Source organism: Oncorhynchus clarkii, chromosome 16 (assembly GCF_045791955.1).
Source record: "Oncorhynchus clarkii lewisi isolate Uvic-CL-2024 chromosome 16, UVic_Ocla_1.0, whole genome shotgun sequence".
Classification (NCBI taxonomy): domain Eukaryota; kingdom Metazoa; phylum Chordata; class Actinopteri; order Salmoniformes; family Salmonidae; genus Oncorhynchus; species Oncorhynchus clarkii.
This window is the reverse complement of record NC_092162.1, coordinates 57,075,786-57,099,168: the sequence shown is the minus strand read 5'-3', so window position 1 is coordinate 57,099,168 and position 23,383 is coordinate 57,075,786. Positions and strand designations below refer to the sequence as shown.

The window sequence follows — 23,383 nt, the reverse complement described above, 5'->3', positions numbered from 1 at the left end:
CTCCGCAAATCGCTACTTCTCTTCAGCAAAGAGTTATTTTGACCGATCAGACAGAGCCTGTGAAATTACAGGAGACAATAAGTCATTCTGCCCAGTAAACAAATGGTCTTGAACACTGGAATCTCAAAGCTAAAAACGCTCACACTAAAATATGTATGGATTTGTTTACATTTATAAAACAACTTCACTTTTTTATGTTCTGTTCCTTTGCTCTGTCTGGAGTGTCAAGTCTTTTGCCTGTCTTTCTGTCCAATACCGATGTGCAGCTGCATCTGAGGAGTCAGTGTGGTGTATTAGCAATGGTTATATGCATCAAAATCCTCGAGAACATTGTAAGATGTAGAACTATGTTAGTCAGTCCATGTCTTTCTGGGATGGCTCACCTTCAAACTCTGCCATGCTCCACTCTCCATCTGTCTACCTTAATTCAGCTGACTGACCAGCAGACAGTACGCGGGTGTTGTGTGGTCTGTTCTTCCTGAGACATGACAAAGAAAAAACATGAAATTAAGTTTATGCATGATATTCGCACAGCTATTTCATGTAACATATTTAACCATCATACAACAATCTAGCCTGATTGGTTGGTTGGTCAAATTCAGTCGTAAACAAATACAAATTTGTCCTCACTTTTCTTGCGGGACTATCATTTGTTTTTCAACAATACAATGAACCAAAACACACCTCCAGGCTGTGTAAGGGCTATTTGACCAAGGAGGGAGATTGAGTGCTGCATCAGATAATCTGGCCTCCACAATCACCCGACCTCAGCCCAATTGAGATGGTTTGGGATGAGTTGGATCGCAGAGGGAAGGAAAAGCAACCAACAAGTGCTCAGCGTATCTGGGAACTTCAAGACTGTTGGAAAAGCATTCCTCATGAAGTTGGTTGAGAGAATGCCAAGAATGTGCAAAACTGTCAAAGGCAAAGGGTGGCTACTTTGAAGAATCTTAAATATAAAATATTAATTGATTTGTTTAACATCATTGTAAATAAGAATTAGTTTTTAACTGACTTACCTAGTTGAATAAAAGTTACATTTAAATAAAAATTCAAAAACAATTAAAGGCAAAGGGCTATTTGAAGAATCTCAAATCTCAAATATTTAAAACTTTTTTGGTTACTACATGATTCCATATGTGTTATTTCATAGTTTTGATGTCTTCACTATTTTTCAACAACGTAGAAAATAGTCAAAAGAAAAACCCTTCAATGTCCAAACTTTTGACGTCCTCTCACTGTCAAATGCATATATTTTCAGCAAACTTAACATGTGTAAATATTTGTATGAACATAGCAAGATTCAACACCTGAGACATAAACTGAACAAGTTCCACAGACATGTGACTAACAGAAATTGAACAATGTGTCCCTGAACATAAGGGGGCTCAAAAAGTAACAGTCAGTATCTGGTGTGGCCACCAGCTGTATTAAGTACTGCAGTGCATCTCCTCCTCATGGACTGCACCAGATTTGCCAGTTCATGCTGTGAGGTGTTACCCCACTCTTCCACCAAGTCACCTGCACGTTCCCTGACATTTCTGGTGGGAATGGCCCTATCCCTCACGCACCGATCCAACAGGTCCCAGATGTGCTCAATGGGATTGAGATCTGGGTTCTTCGCTGGCCATGGCAGGACACTGACATTCCTGTCATGCAGGAAATCACGCACAGCACTTGCAGTATGGCTGGTGGCATTGTCATGCTGGAGGGGCATGTCAGGATGAGCCTGCAGGAAGGGTACCACATGAGGGAGGAGGATGTCTTCCCTGTAACGCACAGCATTGAGATTGCCTGCAATGACAACAAGCTCAGTCCGATGATGCTGTGCCACACCGACCCAGACCATGACGGACCCTCCACCTCCAAATCGATCCCGCTCCAGAGTACAGGCCTCGGTGTAACGCTCATTCCTTCGACAATAAATGCGAATCCAACCATCACCCCTGGTGAGACAAAACCGCGACTCGTCAGTGAAGAGCACTTTTTGCCAGTCCTGTCTGGTCCAGCGACGGTGGGTTTGCGCCCATAGGCGACGTTGTTGCCGGTGATGTCTGGTGAGGACCTGCCTTACAACAGGCCTACAAGCCCTCATTCCAGCCTCTCTCAGCCTATTTTTGACAGTCCGAGCACTAATGGAGGGATTGTGCGTTCCTGGTGTAACTCGGGCAGTTGTTGTTGCCATCCTGGACCTGTCCCGCAGGTGTGATGTTTGGATGTACCGATCCTGTGAAGGTGTTGTTACACGTGGTCTGCCACTGCGAGGACGATCAGCTGTCCGCCCTGTCTCCCTGTAGCGCTGTCTTAGGCGTCTCACAGTACGGACATTGCAATTTATTGCCCTGGCCACATCTGCAGTCCTCATGCCTCCTTGCAGCATGCCTAAAGCGAGTTCACGCAGATGAGCTGGGACCCTGGGCATCTTTCTTTTGGTGTTTTTCAGTCAGTAGAAAGGCCTCTTTAGTGTCCTATGTTTTCATAACTGTGACCTTAATTGCCTACCGTCTGTAAGCTGTTAGTGTCTTAATGACCGTTCCACAGGTGCATGTTCATTAATTGTTTATGGTTCATTGAACAAGCATGGGAAACAGTGTTTAAACGCTTTACAATGAAGATCTGTGAAGTTATTTGGATTTTTACGAATGATCTTTGAAAGACCGGGACCTGAAAAGGGCCGTTTCTTTTTTTGCTGAGTTTTTATACCCTGTTTCTCCCCAATTTCATGCTGTCCAATCTCTACAACTCCCGTACGGACTCGGAAGAGGCAAAGGTTGAGGGCCATCAACGAAAATGTTGTTGAGCAAACTCACAACAAAAGGTTTGTGTGACAATTTTATTGAGCAATCCTGTTGCAGCTGGTTGCCTTACAATTGTACATTGAATCAACATATATTTTTTGTGTGTGGGAGCTCATGGGAAAGCTCTGGATGTCCTTTAATGTTCGGGGCTTCTGTTTCGTCATCACGTTCTGTAGAAGTTATTTATAGCCTCTACGCTGTGCTGAAAGCTGGATCACTGGAACTAAAAGTATGGATCTCTGATGAATGGGACTACAAGGCTTATGACAGATAAATTGGGCTTGTGGATAGGAAACTGACATGTGAGGACAGGTTGTGCTCTGAATGATGTCCCCTTATTGGGGTTAATCAGGTCCCCTTTCATGGCCACCGGAATAGAGTGTGTGTGTTTGCGTGTTTACGTTTGTGCGTGTGCGTGCATTTGCATGCATCTGTCTGGCTGCTCTCGTAGTTCCCTAGCAGGTGTCCATCATGTGAGAGCCACTCCAACAGCTGCATCGCCACAAATAGCATGTTCCTGGATGACCAATGTTCAAATACAACCTGCTTTACCGGCTACAAAATGTTTCCTAATGTAATACTGTATAAAGGACACCTACACTGTGCTTAGAGAAGCAATTATAGCTGACCTTACTGAACATCTTTAAACATGCAGATGTTCTGACAGCTGTTCAAGTGGTAATTTCAACTTGTTTTTCTTCGCGTTTGATCTAAATCAGTGAGGACCATGCCAATGGCTTCTCAGAGCACCTTGATAATAATACAAGGTTACACACATTAACACGTTTATATAAGTAGTGTAGGTCCTGGAGTGCTGCTATGGCCTTCAGTCACTCTCTGTCTGGCTGGAATCTACAGGGTTGCTGCTATAATGATGAACCTACCAACTGGTCGTTGAGAGGTAGACACAACTAAGTAGTTGAGTTTGAATTATGTGGCATAGAAAGAACTATGGTTGTTCATGTACTGAAGGAATTAGATTGAATGTTTTTGTCTTTTGATGCGGTGTAACAGTTTAATTGATATTTTAAAAAAAAGATATCTATTAAGTCTCCATTAAAAGTTATATTTTGTATTCCTGACTGATCCCTGACCACATATTCACCGTGTCACTCTGAGGAGAACTGGAGTGTTTTGTAATGTGCGTCTAGCTCAATGGTGGGAATTTGTCATACTAACTGTGACGTCCTGTGACAGTCTATTAGCGTTGTATTGAGCCCACAGCACTATGCAGCACTACACACTGCTGCCCTTAAGGACTAGCAGCTGGAAGGAGGGCTCAGTGAACCACAGCACCGTGAGCAGGGTTGTACTCACAATAGCGAGAGTCGGCTATCAAGCCTGATCACTTATCAGCATTAGGAACTCCGTCTAGTCATGGCCGGTGGCGTTTATATTCCCACCCAGGGAAGAGTGAATGTTGTCATATGTCTAAATGCGTCTACAGCAGGGGGGTGCAACTCAATATTAGGAAGGAGTTCCTAATGTTTGGTATACTCAGTGTATATCATTTACATTTTTTGGAGGGGGGGATTGTGTTTAAAAAAAAAATCCAGGCCTCTCTTGAATGTCTAAAACCAGTTCGAAAGTATGTAGACATTATAATGGACCCCTAGAACTGCCCTTTTCCCGGCTCGCAAATCGGTTTTGACGAACAAATCGGTCCCAAACAATGACGTGCTGCCCTCTGTTGAATTTAGAAATCCCGATGTGGTCCTCGAGCCGAAAAGTTTGCCCACCCCAGGTCTACAGCCTCTAAGGATAATGTAATAGAGGGTATATAATGGAACCTGGATACAGACATGCTAAGCAGTATATTTTAAGTGTTTTGAAATGTGTTCTAAATGGTACGGTGAAGATGGGGTATTAACTTGAGGCGAAGGGAGGGTTGAAGGGTGTGATAGCTGTAAATGTGTCCTTTTCGTGGTGATGAAAAGAAGCGCAGATGCCAATTGACATGTCACAGTTGTAACATCCTGAGATGTGATCAGGTGTGACATCAATCTTGTTTTCCCAAAAGGCCCAGGATGAAACACACACACACACACGCTCATGCGCACACACACTCACACACATGCGCACACACACTCACACACATGCGCACACACTCTCACACACATGCGCGCACACACACACACTCATACAGTGCATTGGGTAAGTATTCAGACCCTTCCACATTTTGTTACTTTACAGCCTTATTCTAAAATGAATACAATTAAAATGTTCCTCATCAATCTACACATAATGATCAACCGAAAACAGGTTTAGACATTTTTGCAAATGTATTACAAATAAAAACAGAAATACCTTGTTTCCAGAAGTATTCAGATCCTTTGCTATGAGATGTGAAATTGAGTTCAGATACATCCTGTTTCCATTTATCATCCTTCAGATGTTTCTTCAACTTGATTGGAGTGACCTGTGGTAAATTCAATTGATTGGACATGATTTGGAATGGCACACACCTGTCTATATAAGGTCCCACAGTTGACCGTGCATGTCAGAGCAAAAACCAAGCCATGATGCCGAAGGAATTGTCCGTAGAGCTCCGAGACAGGATTGTGTCGAGGCACGGATCTGGAGAAAGGTACAAAAAAAATGTCTGCAGCATTGAAAGTCCCCAAGAACACAGTGGCCTCCATCATTCTTGAATGGAAGATGTTTGGAACCACCAAACACCAAACAAAAATAAACATATCCAGGTGTTAGAATGGCCAAGTCAAAGTCCAGACCTGAATCCAATCGAGAATCTGTGGAAAGAACTGAAAACTGCTGTTCACAAATGCTCTCCATCCAACCTCACTGAGCTCGAGCTGTTTTGCAAGGAGGAATGGGAAAAAATGTCAGTCTCTCGATGTGCAAAACTGATAGAGACATACCCCAAGCGACTTACAGCTGTAATCGCAGCCAAAGGTGGCGCTACAAAGTATTAACTTAAGGGGGCTGAATAATTTTGCATGCCCAATTTTTCAGTTTTTGATTTGTTAGAAAAGTTTGAAATATCCAATAAATGTCGTTCCACTTCATGATTGTGTCCCACTTGTTGTTGATTCTTCACAAAAAAATAGTTTTATATCTTTATGTTTGAAGCCTGAAATGTGGCAAAAGGTCGCAAAGTTCAAGGGGGCCGAATACTTTCGCAAGGCACTGTACATACATACATACATACATACTGTACACACACACACACCTCTCTCTTAACTGAGGCTTTCCTTTCACAGTATTAATTAACAACATAGTGGGAGATACACTATATGTACAAGGTATGTGTGCTCAAATTAGTGGATTCGGCTATTTCAGCCAAACCCGTTGCTGACAGGTGTATAAAATTGAGGACACAGCCATGCATTCTCCATAGACAAATATTGGCAGTAGAATGTTCTTACTGAAGAGCTCAGTGACTTTCAACATGGCACCGTCATAGGATGCCACCTTTCCAACAAATAATTTTGCCAAATGTCTGCCCTGCTAGAGCAGCCCCGGTCAACTGTAAGTTCTGTTATTGTGAAGTGGAAATGTTTAGGAGCAAAAAAACGGCTCCGCCGTGAAGTGGTTGGCCACACAAGCTCACAGAACTGGACCGCCGAGTGCTGAAGCGTGTAGTGCGTAAAAATTGTCTGTCGTCAGTTGCAACACTTACTAGCGAGTTCCAAACTGCCTCTGGAAGCAACAACAGCTCAATAACTGTTCGTCGGGAGCTTCATGAAATGGGTTTCCATGGCCGAGCAGCCGCACACAAGCCTAAGATCACCGCACACAATGCCAAGCATTGGCTGGAGTGATGTAAAGCTTGCCGCCATTTGACTCTGGAGTGATGAATCACACTTCACCATCTGGCTGTCCGATGGACAAATCTGGGTTTGGCGGATACCAGGAGAACGCTACCTGCCCGAATGCATGGTGCCAACTGTAAAGTTTGGTGAAGGAGGAATAATGGTCTGGGGCTGTTTTTCTTGGTTCCTGCTAGGCCCCTTAGTTCCAGTTAAGTGAAATCTTAACGTTAAAATGACATTCTAGACGATTCTGTGCTTCCAACTTTGAGGCAACAGTTTGTGGAAGCTCTTTCCTGTTTCAGCATTACAATGCCCCCGTGCACAACGCGAGGTCCATACAGAAATGGTTTATCGAGATCACTAATTCTCTTGTGGCTGAATGGAAGCAAGTCCCCGTAGCAATGTTCAAACATATAGTGGAAAGCCTTCCAGGAAGAGTGGAGGCTGGTATAGCAGCAAAGGGGGGAACAACTCCATATTAAAGCTCATGATTTTGGAATGAGATGTTCGACGAGCAGGTGTACACACACTTTTGGTCATGTAGTGTATGTTGATATAGTGGGAGATTTTAATCTCAGGCGAAGCTTATCACGTCATAATTTTCATGCCTCTGCATTATCTGGCAAAAGGGTCTCATGATGCCTCTGATCTTCCTGCCTGATAGCTCAGTATCACCGCTCCGATACAGCCTGAGCTCTGGGGCTAGGGCGGGAGGGGACAAGACAGATGCTCTTGAAGGTATTAAATGCTTTCCCCTCCCTAGGGGAATTAGATCGGAGGGTGTCTGCACATTATTAAACTGTAAATATGAGAAACAGCTTGTTCTTCTAAACAGCCTTTTAGGCTTTATTAAGAAAGGAGGGGGATATGATATGGGTGTGAGTTTGATTTGGGGAGAGCTGTTAGATTGATGCTTGGTGGGTTCTAAGCTACTGTTGATTTGAATGTGTAGGATGAATGCGTCAGAGTATGAGTTGAGTGCAGCTTATCACAGTGGGATTAGGCTCTCTCTATGCATGGAAAGTCAACTCCACTACTGTATATAAGCAGTAAGCAGTGTGACACGACAGAGGAATGCAGTAGTTCCTACTGAATATAAAACACAGGTTTATGATAGCACAACTTATGTGACGTGTGTGTGTGTGTGCATATTTATACATGTGTAAATATGTTATAACCCTCTGTATATCCACACTTCAACTGATACACTTTGCATACTGTTATGACCATGCCTGAGCCTTCAGCCCTGCATACTATATCAATGCTAGAATCATCATTTTCCACTTCATCCCTAGCATCACATCTTATTCCGTAGGGACTCCAAGACAAGACCGGTGGAGAAGGCAGGGAATTTGACTGTACTTCAGTCACAGTGGAAACGGTGCTTCATTTGGCTTACAAAGTGAACAGCTGGTTTCTGGATGACAGATGCTCTAGACAGAGAGCCTATCTGCTGACAGAGAGAGCTTTGACACACCACACCCTGCCCTGTGTTACAGAGAGAAGGGGTGTTATGATCAAAAACAGCATAAAAATAAATGCTGCACCTTCTCACTTCCTGAGTAGATGTGAAAGGTTGCAGTCACAGAGTTCCATTTTTCCAGTTGGTGATGTTAATTGGCGAGGTCAGAAAAATAGGCTGCTGTTGTGGAACAATATGGTGGTTCTTATATTTTTTTATTTTGGAGGGATGGGCAACTTTGATGGTGGTAGGGGCCACAAAAAATCTGAACTCCTAATGGGGGGCTGCAGTGGCCATTTTGCCATTGTGTGTAGAGAAAATGTTTCAGTTTTAAAGCAAGTTTGATGCATTTCTACACATTTTGTCATGAGGCGGATAGAAAAACATTTATTTTACAGCTAATTTCCTGCAATTCTAACATTTTGCCTGGTCTTATGCCATGTTAATGTGAGAGTGAGAGTGACTTACAAAATCATTGAGGGCCCCTGGTCTGTAATTCCACCATTATTACCACAGGTTTAGATAGCTGACTAGACTCATTTACCAATCTAAAAATGTTAGCTGACATGGGTTAATTGAGGGACTGTCAGTGAATAACATAAGAGAAACTGCTGATGCATAACCACATTTTGAAATTGTACCTTGTGTGTTCTATCGTTTGTTTTTGCGGGGTGGGTTAAGGGCCTCCAGATGCCCATCCCTGCTGTACGCCATCTCAATGAGGTTCTACTGAAATCGCTGACTGTTATAAAACAGGTCTATGCTTAGTGGACATCGCCTTGTAACTTCATCTTCTCTTATCAATGGACTGCAACATTCTAATGTGTTGGGAGGTAAAAATGTTTGTTATCGTCTCCACGATCTGGGTTCGCCGTCTTACGCGTTTTGCTCAGACCCAGGTCTCTCTTTTTCTCAATTCAAAGGGCTTTATTGGCTTAGGAAACATGAGTTTCCATTGCCAAAGCAAGTGAAATGGATAATAAAAAATGAAATAAACAATTAAAAATGAACAGTAAACATTACACTCACAAACTTTTCAAAGGAATAGAGACATTTCAAATGTCATATGGCTATGTACAGTGTGCATTTCTGTTTTCTCGTGGGTACCAGTGTAATTTCCGCTGGGAGAAAGTTATTTTCACACCCTCAGGATTGGTATTGATCATTCCACCATGCCGTCTGTAAGTAATATCTGGCTGAGCAGATTTGGACCCAGAACGATCCAACAACGTTAAAGTACTGCCATCTTGTGGTGATATGAGCATGTTTCATTTGATTGTGCAAGGAATCAAAGTTCCACTGGACTAAGGAAGGTTCTTGAAACTTTCCAATGAAACGTTTCTAGAACATTCTGGATAAGTTCTGTTTGACAATAAGGGAATATTCTCCTCTAATGCCAAAACATGCTAAATAGGTTCTCCGGTGGTTTTTGCTACCAGCCTATGTAACACGTGGAATATGAACCCGGGTCTCAACATCTTAGACCAAGACAAAATTCCCTCTTGGGCTGAGGGCAGACACTGCTTTTGAAGTTCGCAGGCGGGGCTACCTCATCACATGACCATTACCGACTCATGTCCGACACAGATACATAGAACGTTCCCCTATCTAACGGGAAACTGGACGCGCAAGCGTTAGAGGAGCATTACACGTAACATTACAAAACCGTTCTCTCTCCCGAGAATTGTTTTCTTGTGTTCCCTTGGTTCATGTCGGTCCTCTGCTCAGTCTCCTGTGTGTCCTAAAGAGCGACTGGTTTGGAATGAAATGGGATGAAATCCCATTGAAATCCTTTGTGCACATGGCATCTCATCTCATGACTTATTTCAACACAATATACTGTATTGTATCGGCTGCAATGGGTCAGTGGTGAGATGATTCAAATAAAGGCTTTTCATTTCCATTCCAAGAGAACTGGGTTGGGTGTTTAGTATGGATAATGATGGCTGAATTTAGAATCCATATCATTTTCTCATCTCATTGTGTTTGGAAATTTTTTGTAGATTCCTTCTCAAACAGCTGTTATCTCTCAGCTCATCCTTCAGTGCCCTTCGGAACACTGAGAGCGAGGTGTGATGTGACTCTCTCCCAGGTCCTCTCTGTGCCTCTCCCTGTGTTGGGCGAGACATCCCAGCCAGACTCAGGCCCCCTGAGGTGCAGCTCAGTAAACTGGGGATCTAAATGAGGCAGTTTCCCACTGGCAGACAGACACACACATCAGCATTCAGCTGTCTACACACACAGCAGCTGTCAACACACAACAACAACATAACACAATCAGCAAGGCACCAGGTATGGGACAATAAAGCTCAGTCCACTGCACTACACCACAACACAATACCACTACTAATCTTCCAGTGCTAGACCAGAACTCCACAGAAGGCATCTGCTGTGTTAGCTCAACACTATACTGATGGCGCATTGAAATAAATAAAGCTTATGTTTAGCATCACATACTGTATAATGTTGGTAAGCAGTACCTCCCAGTCCACCACATCCAGATGCTGTGTGTCCCAATTGAAAGTGAAGGTGTCTTTGCTGTGAAGCCTCATTAATGTTTTATAAACCCTTAATGAACAACATGTGCCAATGTTCACATAGGCTGCTGTGTACTGCAGTAAGGTGGGGTGCAGTGCTGTCTTCTCTATAATTGGACTGAAGCTCACTCAAGGCCACAATTTCAGACACTAGGCCCTATAACTGTTCAGCTGTGTGAGTAATGTACAGCTATAGAACGCCCATCAGCCAGTCAGAATCAAGGCTTTAAGGAGGTAGTAATATATAATATAAGGAGGTAGTAACCGTAAACTATGTATGGCTAGAGTTATGCTCCATGTAAAGCATGGGTTTGATTAGAGCTCTGCTTTGTTAGCTGTCAATCCAGTACTCAGGCTATTCTCGCTTTATTAAGGTATGATTATCACTTTGGTTTGGACCTGTTCAGAAGCATAGAACCAGCTCCCTGTCTTTTAGTCCAAGACATTGTTTAGGCATTATCAGTTTGTCATTGATTTATGTGTGTTTAGTTTCTTCTGGTATAGCTGAATAAGATAGAAGCGCTGACATTTAGACTAGGATGAGTTTAGGTCTCTCTATCTCTATTAAATCCTTGTTGTTCTCTGTTAATGTCTGTTCTCTCTGTATCTCTATTAAATCCTATCGTTGTTCTCTGTTAATGTCTGTTCTCTCTGTATCTCTCTATTAAATCCTCTCGTTGTTCTCTGTTAATGTCTGTTCTCTCTGTATCTCTCTATTAAATCCTCTTGTAGTTCTCTGTTAATGTCTGTTCTCTCTGTATCTCTATTAAATCCTATCGTTGTTCTCTGTTAATGTCTGTTCTCTCTGTATCTCTCTATTAAATCCTCTCGTTGTTCTCTGTTAATGTCTGTTCTCAGCAGTGGAAAGGAAAACCCAGATGAAGATATCTGCCCAGGGGCCAGCCTATTAGCATTCTGCACCATATCTATCCACCATCTGAGCCATTTCCTGACACTTTTGGATCTCGTTGACTAAGAAGGCTCTGCAGTTCGCTGCTTCTCTCACAGAGAACAGGGATGAGGCAATTAGGCTGGGACTCATCAGTATGCACTTCCTGTGATGGTTAAAGCCTTCACTGCTGCTGCACCTGCACACTGTAGGTGTGTGTGCGTGCGTGCGTGCGTTGGCAGGCTCTCAGTGCACCATACCCCTGCCAGAGTCAGTGCCCAGTCTCATCCACCAGGCCAGCTGGGCACAGAGAGGCTGTACTGTATGGCAACAGGGATGGGGGTGCAGAGGTTGGCAGGAGAGGACTGATACAACACACACTGACACACCGTTATATCAAAATGGACCACTTCATTAAAGAAGAATAGGCCAATGGTTGAGAGCCATGAGACGGTGTGAAAATAGAGTAAAGTGGATAAACGTGCTGTGTGATTGATGGTGCTTAGTTTGTGTGTGTGTGTACATGAATGTTTACATGTATAGAGAATGTTGTCCGCGTCGTGAGGAGTGTGATGTGCTTAGCGCACATCTCCTCTCGTTGCCACTGTCTACCAACATCCTGTCTTGGGCTTGCAGCTCTGCTCTCAGTGGGAAATAAAATGGATCTCACTACCCCACCCATAGAAAATGGTGTTAGTTAGAGAGCGGAGCAAGCTCTGTTTTGACAAGAACAGCTAGACAGACACCCTCTAATGAGGGGTTAGAGGGGGAGGAGGGGTTTGGAGGAGCTAGAGGGGGGTTAGAGGGGCAAGTAGAGTGGTTAGAGGGGTTAGGGGGAGTAGATGAGTTACAGTGGGGTAGGGGAGTGAGGGGGGCAAGTAGAGTGGTTAGAGGAGTTAGAGGGGGGTTAGAGGAGTTATAGGGAGGAGTAGAGGAGTTATAGGGGGGAGTAGAGGAGTTATGGGGGGGAGTAGAGGAGTTAGGGGGGAAGTAGAGGAGTTATAGGGGGGGAGTAGAGGAGTTATGGGGGAGGTAGGGGAGGTTAGAGGGGGGAGTAGAGGGATTATAGGGGGAGTAGAGGAGTGAGGGGGGAGGTAGGGGAGGTTAGAGGGGGGAGTAGAGGAGTTAGAAAGGGGGTAGAGGAGTGAGGGGGGTTAGAGGGGGTAGAGGAGTTAGGGAGGTTATAGGGGGGAGTAGAGGAGTTATATGGGGGTAGAGGAGTTATGGGGGGAGTAGAGGAGTTATGGGGGGGTAGAGGAGTTATAGGGGGAGTAGAGGAGTTATGGGGGGGTAGAGGAGTTATGGGGGGGTAGAGGAGTTATGGGGGGGTAGAGGAGTTATGGGGGGGTAGAGGAGTTATAGGGAGGAGTAGAGGAGTTATAGGGGGGAGTAGAGGAGTTATGGGGGGGAGTAGAGGAGTTATAGGGGGGAAGTAGAGGAGTTATAGGGGGGGAGTAGAGGAGTTATGGGGGGGGTAGAGGAGTTATGGTGGGGAGTAGAGGAGTTATAGGGGGGGAGTAGAGGAGTTATAGGGGGGAGTAGAGGAGTTATAGGGGGGAGTAGAGGAGTTATAGGGGGGGAGTAGAGGAGTTATAGGGGGGAGTAGAGGAGTTATAGAATGGAGTAGAGGAGTTATAGAATGGAGTAGAGGAGTTATAGGGGGGTTATGTAGAGGAGTTATAGGGGGAGTAGAGGAGTAATAGGAGGGAGTAGAGGAGTTATAGGGGGGTTATGCGGGGAGTAGAGGAGTTATAGGGGGGAGTAGAGGAGTTATGGGGGAGTAGAGGAGTTACGGGATGGAGTAGAGAATTTATAGGGGGGAGTAGAGGAGTTATAGGGGGGAGTAGAGGAGTTATAGAATGGAGTAGAGGAGTTATAGAATGGAGTAGAGGAGTTATAGAGGGGTTATGCGGGGAGTAGAGGAGTTATAGGGGGGAGTAGAGGAGTAATAGGAGGGGAGTAGAGGAGTTATAGGGGGAGTAGAGGAGTTATAGGGGGGAGTAGAGGAGTTATAGGGGGAGTAGAGGAGTTAGAGGGGGAGTAGAGGAGTTAGAGGGGGGGGGGTAGAGGAGTTATAGGGGGAGTAGAGGAGTTATAGGGGGGGAGTAGAGGAGTTATAGGGGGGAGTAGAGGAGTTATAGGGGGGAGTAGAGGAGTTATAGGGGGGAGTAGAGGAGTTACGGGAAGGAGTAGAGAATTTATAGGGGGGAGTAGAGGAGTTATAGGGGGGAGTAGAGGAGTTATAGAATGGAGTAGAGGAGTTATAGAATGGAGTAGAGGAGTTATAGGGGGGAGTAGAGGAGTTATAGGTGGAGTAGAGGAGTTATAGGGGGAGTAGAGGAGTTATTGGTGGGGAGTAGAGGAGTTATAGGGGGGAGTAGAGGAGTTATAGGGGGAGTAGAGGAGTTATGGGGGGGGAGTAGAGGAGTTATAGGGGAAGGTAGAGGAGTTATAGGGGGGAGTAGAGGAGTTATAGGGGGGAGTAGAGGAGTTATGGGGGGGAGTAGAGGAGTTATGGGGGGAGTAGAGGAGTTATAGGGGGGAGTAGAGGAGTTATAGGGGGAGTAGAGGAGTTATAGGAGGGAGTAGAGGAGTTATAGGGGGGGAGTAGAGGAGTTATAGGGGGGAGTAGAGGAGTTAGGGAGGAGTTTTATAGGGGGGAGTAGAGGAGTTATAGGGGGGAGTAGAGGAGTTATAGGGGGGAGTAGAGGAGTTATGGGGGGGTGTAGAGGAGTTATAGGGGGGAGTAGAGGAGTTATGGGGGAGTAGAGGAGTTACGGGATGGAGTAGAGAATTTATAGGGGGGAGTAGAGGAGTTATAGGGGGGAGTAGAGGAGTTATAGAATGGAGTAGAGGAGTTATAGAATGGAGTAGAGGAGTTATAGAGGGGTTATGCGGGGAGTAGAGGAGTTATAGGGGGGAGTAGAGGAGTAATAGGAGGGAGTAGAGGAGTTATATGGGGAGTAGAGGAGTTATAGGGGGGAGTAGAGGAGTTATAGGGGGGAGTAGAGGAGTTATAGGGGGGAGTAGAGGAGTTATAGGGGGGAGTAGAGGAGTTATAGGGGGGAGTAGAGGAGTTATAGGGGGAGTAGAGGAGTTATAGGGGGGAGTAGAGGAGTTATAGGAGGGGGTAGAGGAGGTGTGGGGTTATAGGGGGGAGTAGAGGGAGTTATAGGGGGAGTAGAGGAGTTATAGGGGGGGGTAGGGGAGGTTATAGGGGGGAGTAGAGGAGTTAGAAAGGGGGAGGAGTAGGGGGGGTTAGGAGTTAGAGGGGGGTTATAGGGGGGAGTAGAGGAGTTATATGGGGGTAGAGGAGTTATGGGGGGAGTAGAGGAGTTATGGGGGGGTAGAGGAGTTATAGGGGGAGTAGAGGAGTTATGGGGGGGTAGAGTAGTTATGGGGGGGTAGAGGAGTTATAGGGAGGAGTAGAGGAGTTATAGGGGGAGTAGAGGAGTTATGGGGGGGAGTAGAGGAGTTATGGGGGGGAGTAGAGGAGTTATAGGGGGGAAGTAGAGGAGTTATAGGGGGGGAGTAGAGGAGTTATGGGGGGGAGTAGAGGAGTTATGGGGGGGAGTAGAGGAGTTATGGTGGGGAGTAGAGGGGTTATAGGGGGGGTGTAGAGGAGTTATAGGAGGGGAGTAGAGGAGTTATAGGGGGGAGTAGAGGAGTTATGGGGGGGTAGAGGAGTTATAGGTGGAGTAGAGGAGTTATAGGGGGGAGTAGAGGAGTTATAGGGGGGAGTAGAGGAGTTATAGGGGGAGTAGAGGAGTTACGGGAAGGAGTAGAGAATTTATAGGGGGGAGTAGAGGAGTTATAGGGGGGAGTAGAGGAGTTATAGAATGGAGTAGAGGAGTTATAGAATGGAGTAGAGGAGTTATAGGGGGGAGTTAGGAGTTATAGGTGGAGTAGAGGAGTTATAGGGGGAGTAGAGGAGTTATTGGTGGGGAGTAGAGGAGTTATAGGGGGGAGTAGAGGAGTTATAGGGGGGAGAGGAGTTATTGGTGGGGAAGTAGAGGAGTTATAGGGGGAGTAGAGGAGTTATAGGGGGGAGTAGAGGAGTTATAGGGGGGAGTAGAGGAGTTAGAGGTAGTTATAGGGGGAGGTAGAGGAGTTATAGGGGGGAGTAGAGGAGTTATAGGGGGGAGTAGAGGAGTTATAGGGGGGAGTAGAGGAGTTATAGGGGGGGGGGTAGTAGAGTAGAGTTACGGGGGGAGTAGGGGGGAGTAGAGGAGTTATAGGGGGGAGAGGAGTTATAGAATGGAGTAGGGAGTTATAGGGGGGAGTAGAGGAGTTATAGGGGGGAGTAGAGGAGTTATAGGGGGGAGTAGAGGAGTTATGAGGAGTTATAGGGGGGAGTAGAGGCTTTATAGGGGGGAGTAGAGGCGTTATAGGGGGGAGTAGAGAAGTTATGGGGGGAGTAGAGGAGTTGGGGGGAGTAGAGGAGTTATGGGGGGGAGTAGAGGAGTTTATAGGGGGGAGTAGAGGAGTTATAGGGGGGAGAGGAGTTATAGAGGGGAGAGAGGAGTTATAGGGGGGAGTAGAGGAGTTATAGGGGGGAGTGGAGGAGTTATAGGGGGGGAGTGGAGGAGTTATAGGAGGGAGTAGAGGAGTTATAGGAGGGAGTAGAGGAGTTATAGGGGGGGAGTAGAGGAGTTATAGGGGGGGAGTAGAGGAGTTATAGGGGGGAGTAGAGGAGTTATAGGGGGGGAGTAGAGGAGTTATAGGGGGGAGTAGAGGAGTTATAGGAGGGAGTAGAGGAGTTATAGGAGGGAGTAGAGGAGTTATAGGGGGGGAGTAGAGGAGTTATAAGGGGGGAGTAGAGAATTTATAGGGGGGAGAAGAGGAGTTATAGGGGGGTCAACAATAATACCCATGTCGAGGCTCCCCAGCCCTCCCTAGTTCCCAGCCCTCCCTAGTCCCCAGTCTGCTATTGTATGTGGTTTGGTAAGTATAGACCCATTTTCCCCCAAGAGCAGATTTAATAGACAACACTTTGATGTGTGTGTCGCTTACATTATTGAGGTGGCTTATTTGTGAAATGGATGTGCTGTGCATAAGAGTTCCATCATTACATGAATGAGTATTGAATATATATTGCAGATGTTCCTATAGATCTAAGACTCTTTTTGAATGTGCTCTACCACCCTCCCCTATGATGCAACGGCTGTGTAACCTCAATATTTGATGGATAATTGTTTCCTGTGTTGAACAAAGAACATAAGTCACCAGCCTTGTAAGAATTGCACATACACTCATTCTTCACTCGTAGATGTTTTATAATCTTCCACTCTCTCTCAATTACATTTCAATGTACTTTATTGGCATGACATACAGTATTGATACATTGTGCCAAAGCACAATGTTACATTATAAAAAGAGTCATTAACAAGTATTAACAATAGAAAATGACCATGTTATGGAAATCAACAGAATGATCCAGTAACAATGTTAATATGGGGGTGAAATTAAATAATGGACTCAATAAAATAATACACATTCTTCCTCATCCTATTGCAATTGTCACTAACTGTCATCTTGTGACAGGCTGTTATGTAGTGTGCTGCCTACCTACAGCTTTCTATGTCCTCTACTAGTAGGATTGGTAGCTTTTCTTCATCAGAGCGTTTTTTGAAACTTTGAATTTTAAATTAAAATGTGGGGAAGTTATGTTCTCTAATGGTTGTCTATTTTGTGCAATTAGTGAGGAAGTACAGCTCTGTCGCTGCTTCTTTCATAATGCAGTGGTCACTCTGCCTGCCTTCTTTTGGCAGCCAGCTTTTTATGTCTGCCCTTTGTTATGGCTAGGCTGTGCTCACTGGCTGCCCTTTGTTATGGCTAGGCTGTGCTCACTGGCTGCCCTTTGTTATGGCTAGGCTGTGCCCACTGTCTGCCCTTTGTTATGGCTAGGCTGTGCTCACTGTCTGCCCTTTGTTATGGCTAGGCTGTGCTCACTGGCTGCCCTTTGTTATGGCTAGGCTGTGCTCACTGGCTGCCCTTTGTTATGGCTAGGCTGTGCTCACTGGCTGCCCTTTGTTATGGCTAGGCTGTGCTCACTGGCTGCCCTTTGTTATGGCTAGGCTGTGCTCACTGGCTGCCCTTTGTTATGGCTAGGCTGTGCTCACTGGCTGCCCTTTGTTATGGCTAGGCTGTGCTCACTGGCTGCCCTTTGTTATGGCTAGGCTGTGCTCACTGGCTGCCCTTTGAAATCATTTGCCTCTGCCCTTTGTTATGGCTCAAGTCAATTCAAAGGGCTTCTCTCTCTCTCTTTGTCTCTCATATGAGGTGTTTTTCCCAGCCGTCACTCTCCAGAGCCACGAAGCAGATACCCTGTCTTCCTATAGAGTCTAATTAACAGGCTTTACCTGACAAACTAATTGCACAATCCCTCATTAGTCTTAAAAGCCTCATCAGTTTGGGATGCAGCGGAAAGAAACTCATTGATTCCACGAAAAGGGAGAGAGAGGAGGGAGAGAGAGACTATGAGCCCTACCTCCAACACATTCTCCTGTTTCCATGGAGACCAGGGAGCCAATCGGGTGGCCCGGCTGCGGGCTGTACTACCGTGAGCAGAGTAGAGGTGGTGTAGGGAGGATGTGGATGAGATCCTGTGTGTATTAGAGACAATAAATATATCATTCTCGCTCCTGCAGGTTATCCCCATGCTTTTGATGGCTAGCCCTGTCTCTTCTGCCTTGGCATGTGTTCAGCCATCATCACCCAGCATGGGTTTAAAGGGAGGCTGTTTATCAGTGTTAAACAGGCAGCCTCCCAGCCTCACGGTGCCCTGCTCTACCACTACACACCCCCTGCCTGCCTTTTGGACCTGCCTTGTTACATCACAGAGCTCTTTCTGGCTGGCTGTTTGTGACTGAGAGTGTATGTGAGAGAGTGTATGAGTCTGTGCGCACGCTTCTGCTCCGTTGAGTCAAGTCCCATTGACGAGCCAGGAGGATGGACAAGCCGAGTGTGTGGCGTGCCGTGGTGAGCAGCACCGATCCCAGGCGTCCCCGCAGCGAGTCCAGCACACCACCCGGCGGCGGGGCTCACCCGGACAGACCCAGCTCTGCCATGTCCTACCGGCTATATGACATGTGAGTAGTAGCAGTCCCTGTGAACCTAATGCTGTATGGAGGTGTGGCTGGGCTGATGCAACCAGGCAGGCACTGGTCCTTCCATTCTTCATTGACAAGGATGCAGTGTGGCACTTTGTTATTGCAGTGTCTCCAGTGCATGTGCTGAGTCACCTAGCGGGCGCTTGCAGACCTTGCTCTGTCCTCTCCTCTCATCCTGTCATGTCTGGAGAATAGAGATGGGATGAGTTTGTGGCTCTGCCGACAGAGCTCTCTCCCTCAGTTAACAACCCTAGCCCTAAGGGGAATGGTGGTCATGTGAGGGGATGTCTGTGTGTGTGTGTGTGTGGTAGACGTGTGTTGGTGGTAAACATGGCCGTTAATATTTATATGATCAATTACTTTTTTAAATCATTTTTGTTGAAATGGACACTGTATGATGTGATGAGGGAGGATGAAGGGACTGTTGTGATGTCATACTGTCAGATTGTTTCCATTGTGATTGAAATCACCCTGTCATGGGAGTTGCTTTATTTTGAGTGGCTGATGACTGACAAGGAGAATATGACTCATTTTTGGCTGATGCTATGACGGCTTTTATGTAGTGCGTGATTTCATCCCAGCTCTGGTGTGTGTGTGCACGTGCGCGCGTGCGTTATGGATACGGCTGGTAGTGTAGTGGATGTTATTTTTGGGATGTCGTTGTTCGCTTCAACACTGTTTTGGATGTTCCATGCTTGTCTCTCCAGTTTAGCATTGCTGCTACCTCAGCTGAATAAATCCTTGTGTCATCTCTGATTAGGTCTTTGTTTGTGGAAGGATACAGGAATCATATTGTATTCCTGTATCACACAGTGAACCTCCAACCTCTCTCTTCCGGAGGGGTGGGGGGGTTGAATTTCTATTGTTGTTTCGGTGCAGGTGCCTGCGCCAAAATCGGTTTGTTCCAACATGATTCCACACAGAGCTCATATGACTGAAAAAAAGAGATATCATCACGTAAAAATCTATTTTTGTCAGTTTATCCTGATTTGCATTTTGTGATGGTATGCAACCTAACCAAGATGCATTGGTTAGTGTGCACTTATAATATAATGATTATCAGATAGATCTTCATGTGTGTGGATGCGTATTGCTCAGGTATCATTATGTGTTATATGAATTGGCCCGTCACTGGGTGATCATTTTGTGCAGAAAATAGGGATCAGTCCACTTAATAAATATGCAATAGCCTCTGCCAAGTCCTTCACAGGCAATCTGGTCTTGTTACTCACAATCCCAAAAGCTAGAGTCGTTTTGCAGTACCTACAATATTATAACACATGATTATTCACAGTGATGCTTTCATTTTGTGTGGTATTTTTCAGTATTAAAGTAATACGTCATAAGCCCCAGGCAGGCCACCACTGCTACAGTCCATACCTGTGTGTTTTTCTTCTGCTTGACTGGGATGGTTATAAGCATTGCATAATCAGCAGCACCATCTGTCTCCGATTCCTTGTCTGTCCTTTCGTCTGTCTTCCTGTAGCAGTCCACTTCACTGGACACAGACTGACAGCTTTAAATGAGACCAGATTCATGCAGGTCAGGAAGTAAAGGTGACACGGGGGTCAGGGTTAAAGGGCTAATCCTAAATTCAAACAATAACAACGTGGATACCCCGCCACTTGTTTTGGTAAACAGCTGAGAGATGGGGCTTCAGAAAAATAACCCCTCTCAAATTCATAGACAGACCAATGGATGCAGGAACTGACCATGAGATCAAAATGATCCTTTTAACCATGTTTTGAAACTGTGTTTGTTTCCATTGACTTTGTTAAGAAACGTAGGAGTAAAACAAGCTTACAGTGCATTCAGAAAGTCTTTTTTTTCACATTTTGTTACGTTACAGCTACGTTTAAAAAGAAATGTGCTCATCAATCTACACACAATACCCCATACGGACAAAGTGAAAACAGGTTTTAAGAAATGTTTGGAAATGTATATGAAAAAATGTAAAAACACACCTTATTTACATAAGTATTCTAACCATTTGCTATGAGACTCGAAATTGAGCTCAGGTGCATCTTGTTTCCATTGATCGTATTTGAGATGTTTCTACAACTTGATTAGAGTCCACCTGTGGTAAATTCAATTGATTGGACATGATTTGGAAAGTCACACACCTGTCTATATAAGATCCCACAGTTGACAGTGCATGTCAGAGCAAAAACCAAGCCATGAGGTCGAAGGAATTGTCCATATAGCTCCGAGACAAATGGAAGATGTTTGAATCCACCAAGACTCTTCCTAGAGCTGTCCGCCCGGCCAAACTGAGCAATCGGGAGAGAAGGGCCTTAGTCAGGGAGGTGACCAAGAACCAGATGGTCACTCTGACAGGGCTCCAGTGTTCCTCTGTGGAGATGGGAGAACCTTCCAGAAGGACAACCAGCTTTGCAGCACTCTACCAATCAGGCCTTTATGGTAGAGTGGCCAGACGGAAGTCACTCTTCAGTAAAAGGCACATGACAGCCCGCTTGGAGTTTGCCAACAGGCACTTAAAGGACAAGATTCTCTGGTCTGTTGAAACCGAGGTTGAATTCCTTGGCCTGAATGCCAAGCGTCTGGAGGAAACCTGGCACCATCCCTACGGTGGTGGCAGCATCGTGGTGTGGATGTTTTTCAGCAGCAGGGACTGGGAGACTAGTCAGGATCTAGGGAAAGATGAACAGAGCAAAGTACAGAGAGATCCTTGATGAAAACCTGCTCCAGAGCACTCAGGACCTCAGACTGGTTTGAAGGTTCACCTTCCAACAGGACAACGACCTGTTGGAAGGGGCACACAGCCAAGGCAATGCAGGAGTGGCTTCGGATCAAGTCTCTGAATGTCCTTGAGTGGCCCAGCCAGAGCCCGGACTTGAACCCAATCAATCCTCTCAAGCTTCTCTGGAAGCTTGAGAGGATCCGCAGAGAAAAATGGGAGAAACTCCCCAAATGCAGGTGTGCCAAGCTTGTACCGTCATACCCAAGAAGACTCCAGGCTGTAATTGCTGTCAAAGGTGCTTCAACAAAGTACTGAGTAAAAGGTATGAATACTTATGTAAATGTTATATTTTTGTTTTTTATTTTTAATACATTAGCAAACATTTTTTTTAAATAAATAAAAATAGCTTTGTTAGTACAGGGTATTGTGTGTAGATTGATGGGGGGAAAAATATATATACATTTTAGAGTAAGGCTGTAACCTAAGGAAATATGGAAAAAGTAAAGGGGTCTGAATACTTTCCGAAGGCACTGTAACATTCAAAATGGGTGAACATTTCCTTTTAAGTAGATTTAAAACCAGATGCTTTTAGACTTTTACTCAAGTAGTATTTTACTGGGTGACTTACTGGGTGATTGTTTTTCTATTAAGGTATCTTTACTTTTACAGAGAAAATACTGATAATCACCATCCAACTATGATCCAACTATACAGAATGAAGGAGACCTATAGTCATCACTTCCCTATGAACCTGACTGTGGCAGTACAGAGATATGAACCTGACTGTGGCAGTACAGAGATATGAACCTGACTGTGGCAGTACAGAGATATGAACCTGACTGTGGCAGTACAGAGATATGAACCTGACTGGCAGTACAGAGATATGAACCTGACTGTGTCAATACAGAGATATGAACCTGACTGTGGCAGTACAGTGATGTGATCTAATATAGTATGATCGTCAGAGACTGGTCCCTACTGATGACATACAGTATGATGACAAGAGAGTGTTTACATACAATCAACTTGGCACAAGAGCTGGGAAAAACTGAATTTGTACAGTATTGGGTGATATACTCTCTCATTATGCCCATTTCTACTACTACCCTTCTCTCTGATGGCCCAGGGGACAGTGGCTCAGGGAAGGATGGGACAGTGTTATTGTGAAGACAGTCTCGTACATCCATGCAGAATGTATCTGCGCATTACCATGCATGTGTGTGTGTGTGGTGAGTGACTTGCAGGGCTGTTGCTTACTGCCCCATGTGCTGACTAGATCAGATGTGACAGCATGCTCTCTGTATTGCCTGGCCAAGCAGTGACAGCAGGATTATTTACATAGTCGCAGTCTTACATAATGGCCATAGGGGTCAAATCCGTTTCATTTTTCCTTTGTATCTCTGTGGTTAAATTCCATTTAAATTCAGTCAATTAAGTGCATCAAATTTCTAAGAATTGAATGATCGGCCTATTCATTGGAAATACTTTCTTGAAATGGAAAAACAATTTCTATTAATATTATAATCTGAAATGATGGATGGAATTTGATCTGAGCCAATCGTTGGCCGTGGCAGCATGTGTTATGCAGACTGTGGCTATGCAGGCCGGTAGGTAACAGCCTGTCATGCTTCCTTGTGTCCTGCTGCCTGACCCTGCAGTTCCAGCGCTGAGCTGTGTGCTGCCGTGTACTCAGGCTAAAGACAGAGAAATGTGCTGCTGTGTACTCAGGCTGAAAACAGAGAAATGTGCTGCCGTGTACTCAGGCTAAAAGCAGAGAAATGTGCTGCCGGGTACTCAGGCTAAAAGCAGAGAAAGGTGCTGCCGTGTACTCAGGCTAAAAGCAGAGAAATGTGCTGCGTGTACTCAGGTTAAAAGCAGAGAAATGTGCTGCCTTGTACTCAGTCTAAAAGCAGAGAAATGTGCTGCCGTGTACTCAGGCTAAAAGCAGAGAAATGTGCTGCTGTGTACTCAGGTTAAAAGCAGAGAAATGTGCTGCCTTGTACTCAGGCTAAAAGCAGAGAAATGTGCTGCCGTGTACTCAGGCTAAAAGCAGAGAAATGTGCTGCCGTGTACTCAGGTTAAAAGCAGAGAAATGTGCTGCCGTGTACTCA

General features: G+C 45.2%; 1 protein-coding gene across 2 annotated transcripts in view; it reads left to right on the top strand.

The window, feature by feature from the left end:
• The window catches only part of LOC139368797 (IQ motif and SEC7 domain-containing protein 1-like), a 242,159-nt gene that overhangs the window by 91,171 nt on the left and 127,605 nt on the right, over positions 1-23,383 (top strand). The window contains exon 1 of one of the 2 annotated variants that reach the window (XM_071108150.1): positions 18,407-18,550. The exons of the other annotated variant lie outside the window; for it this stretch is intronic. Coding sequence (XP_070964251.1) covers positions 18,411-18,550 — 140 coding nt within the window. The 5' untranslated portion in view covers positions 18,407-18,410. Of the gene's footprint in view, positions 1-18,406; positions 18,551-23,383 lie in introns of those variants that run through there. 2 annotated transcript variants of the gene reach the window in all.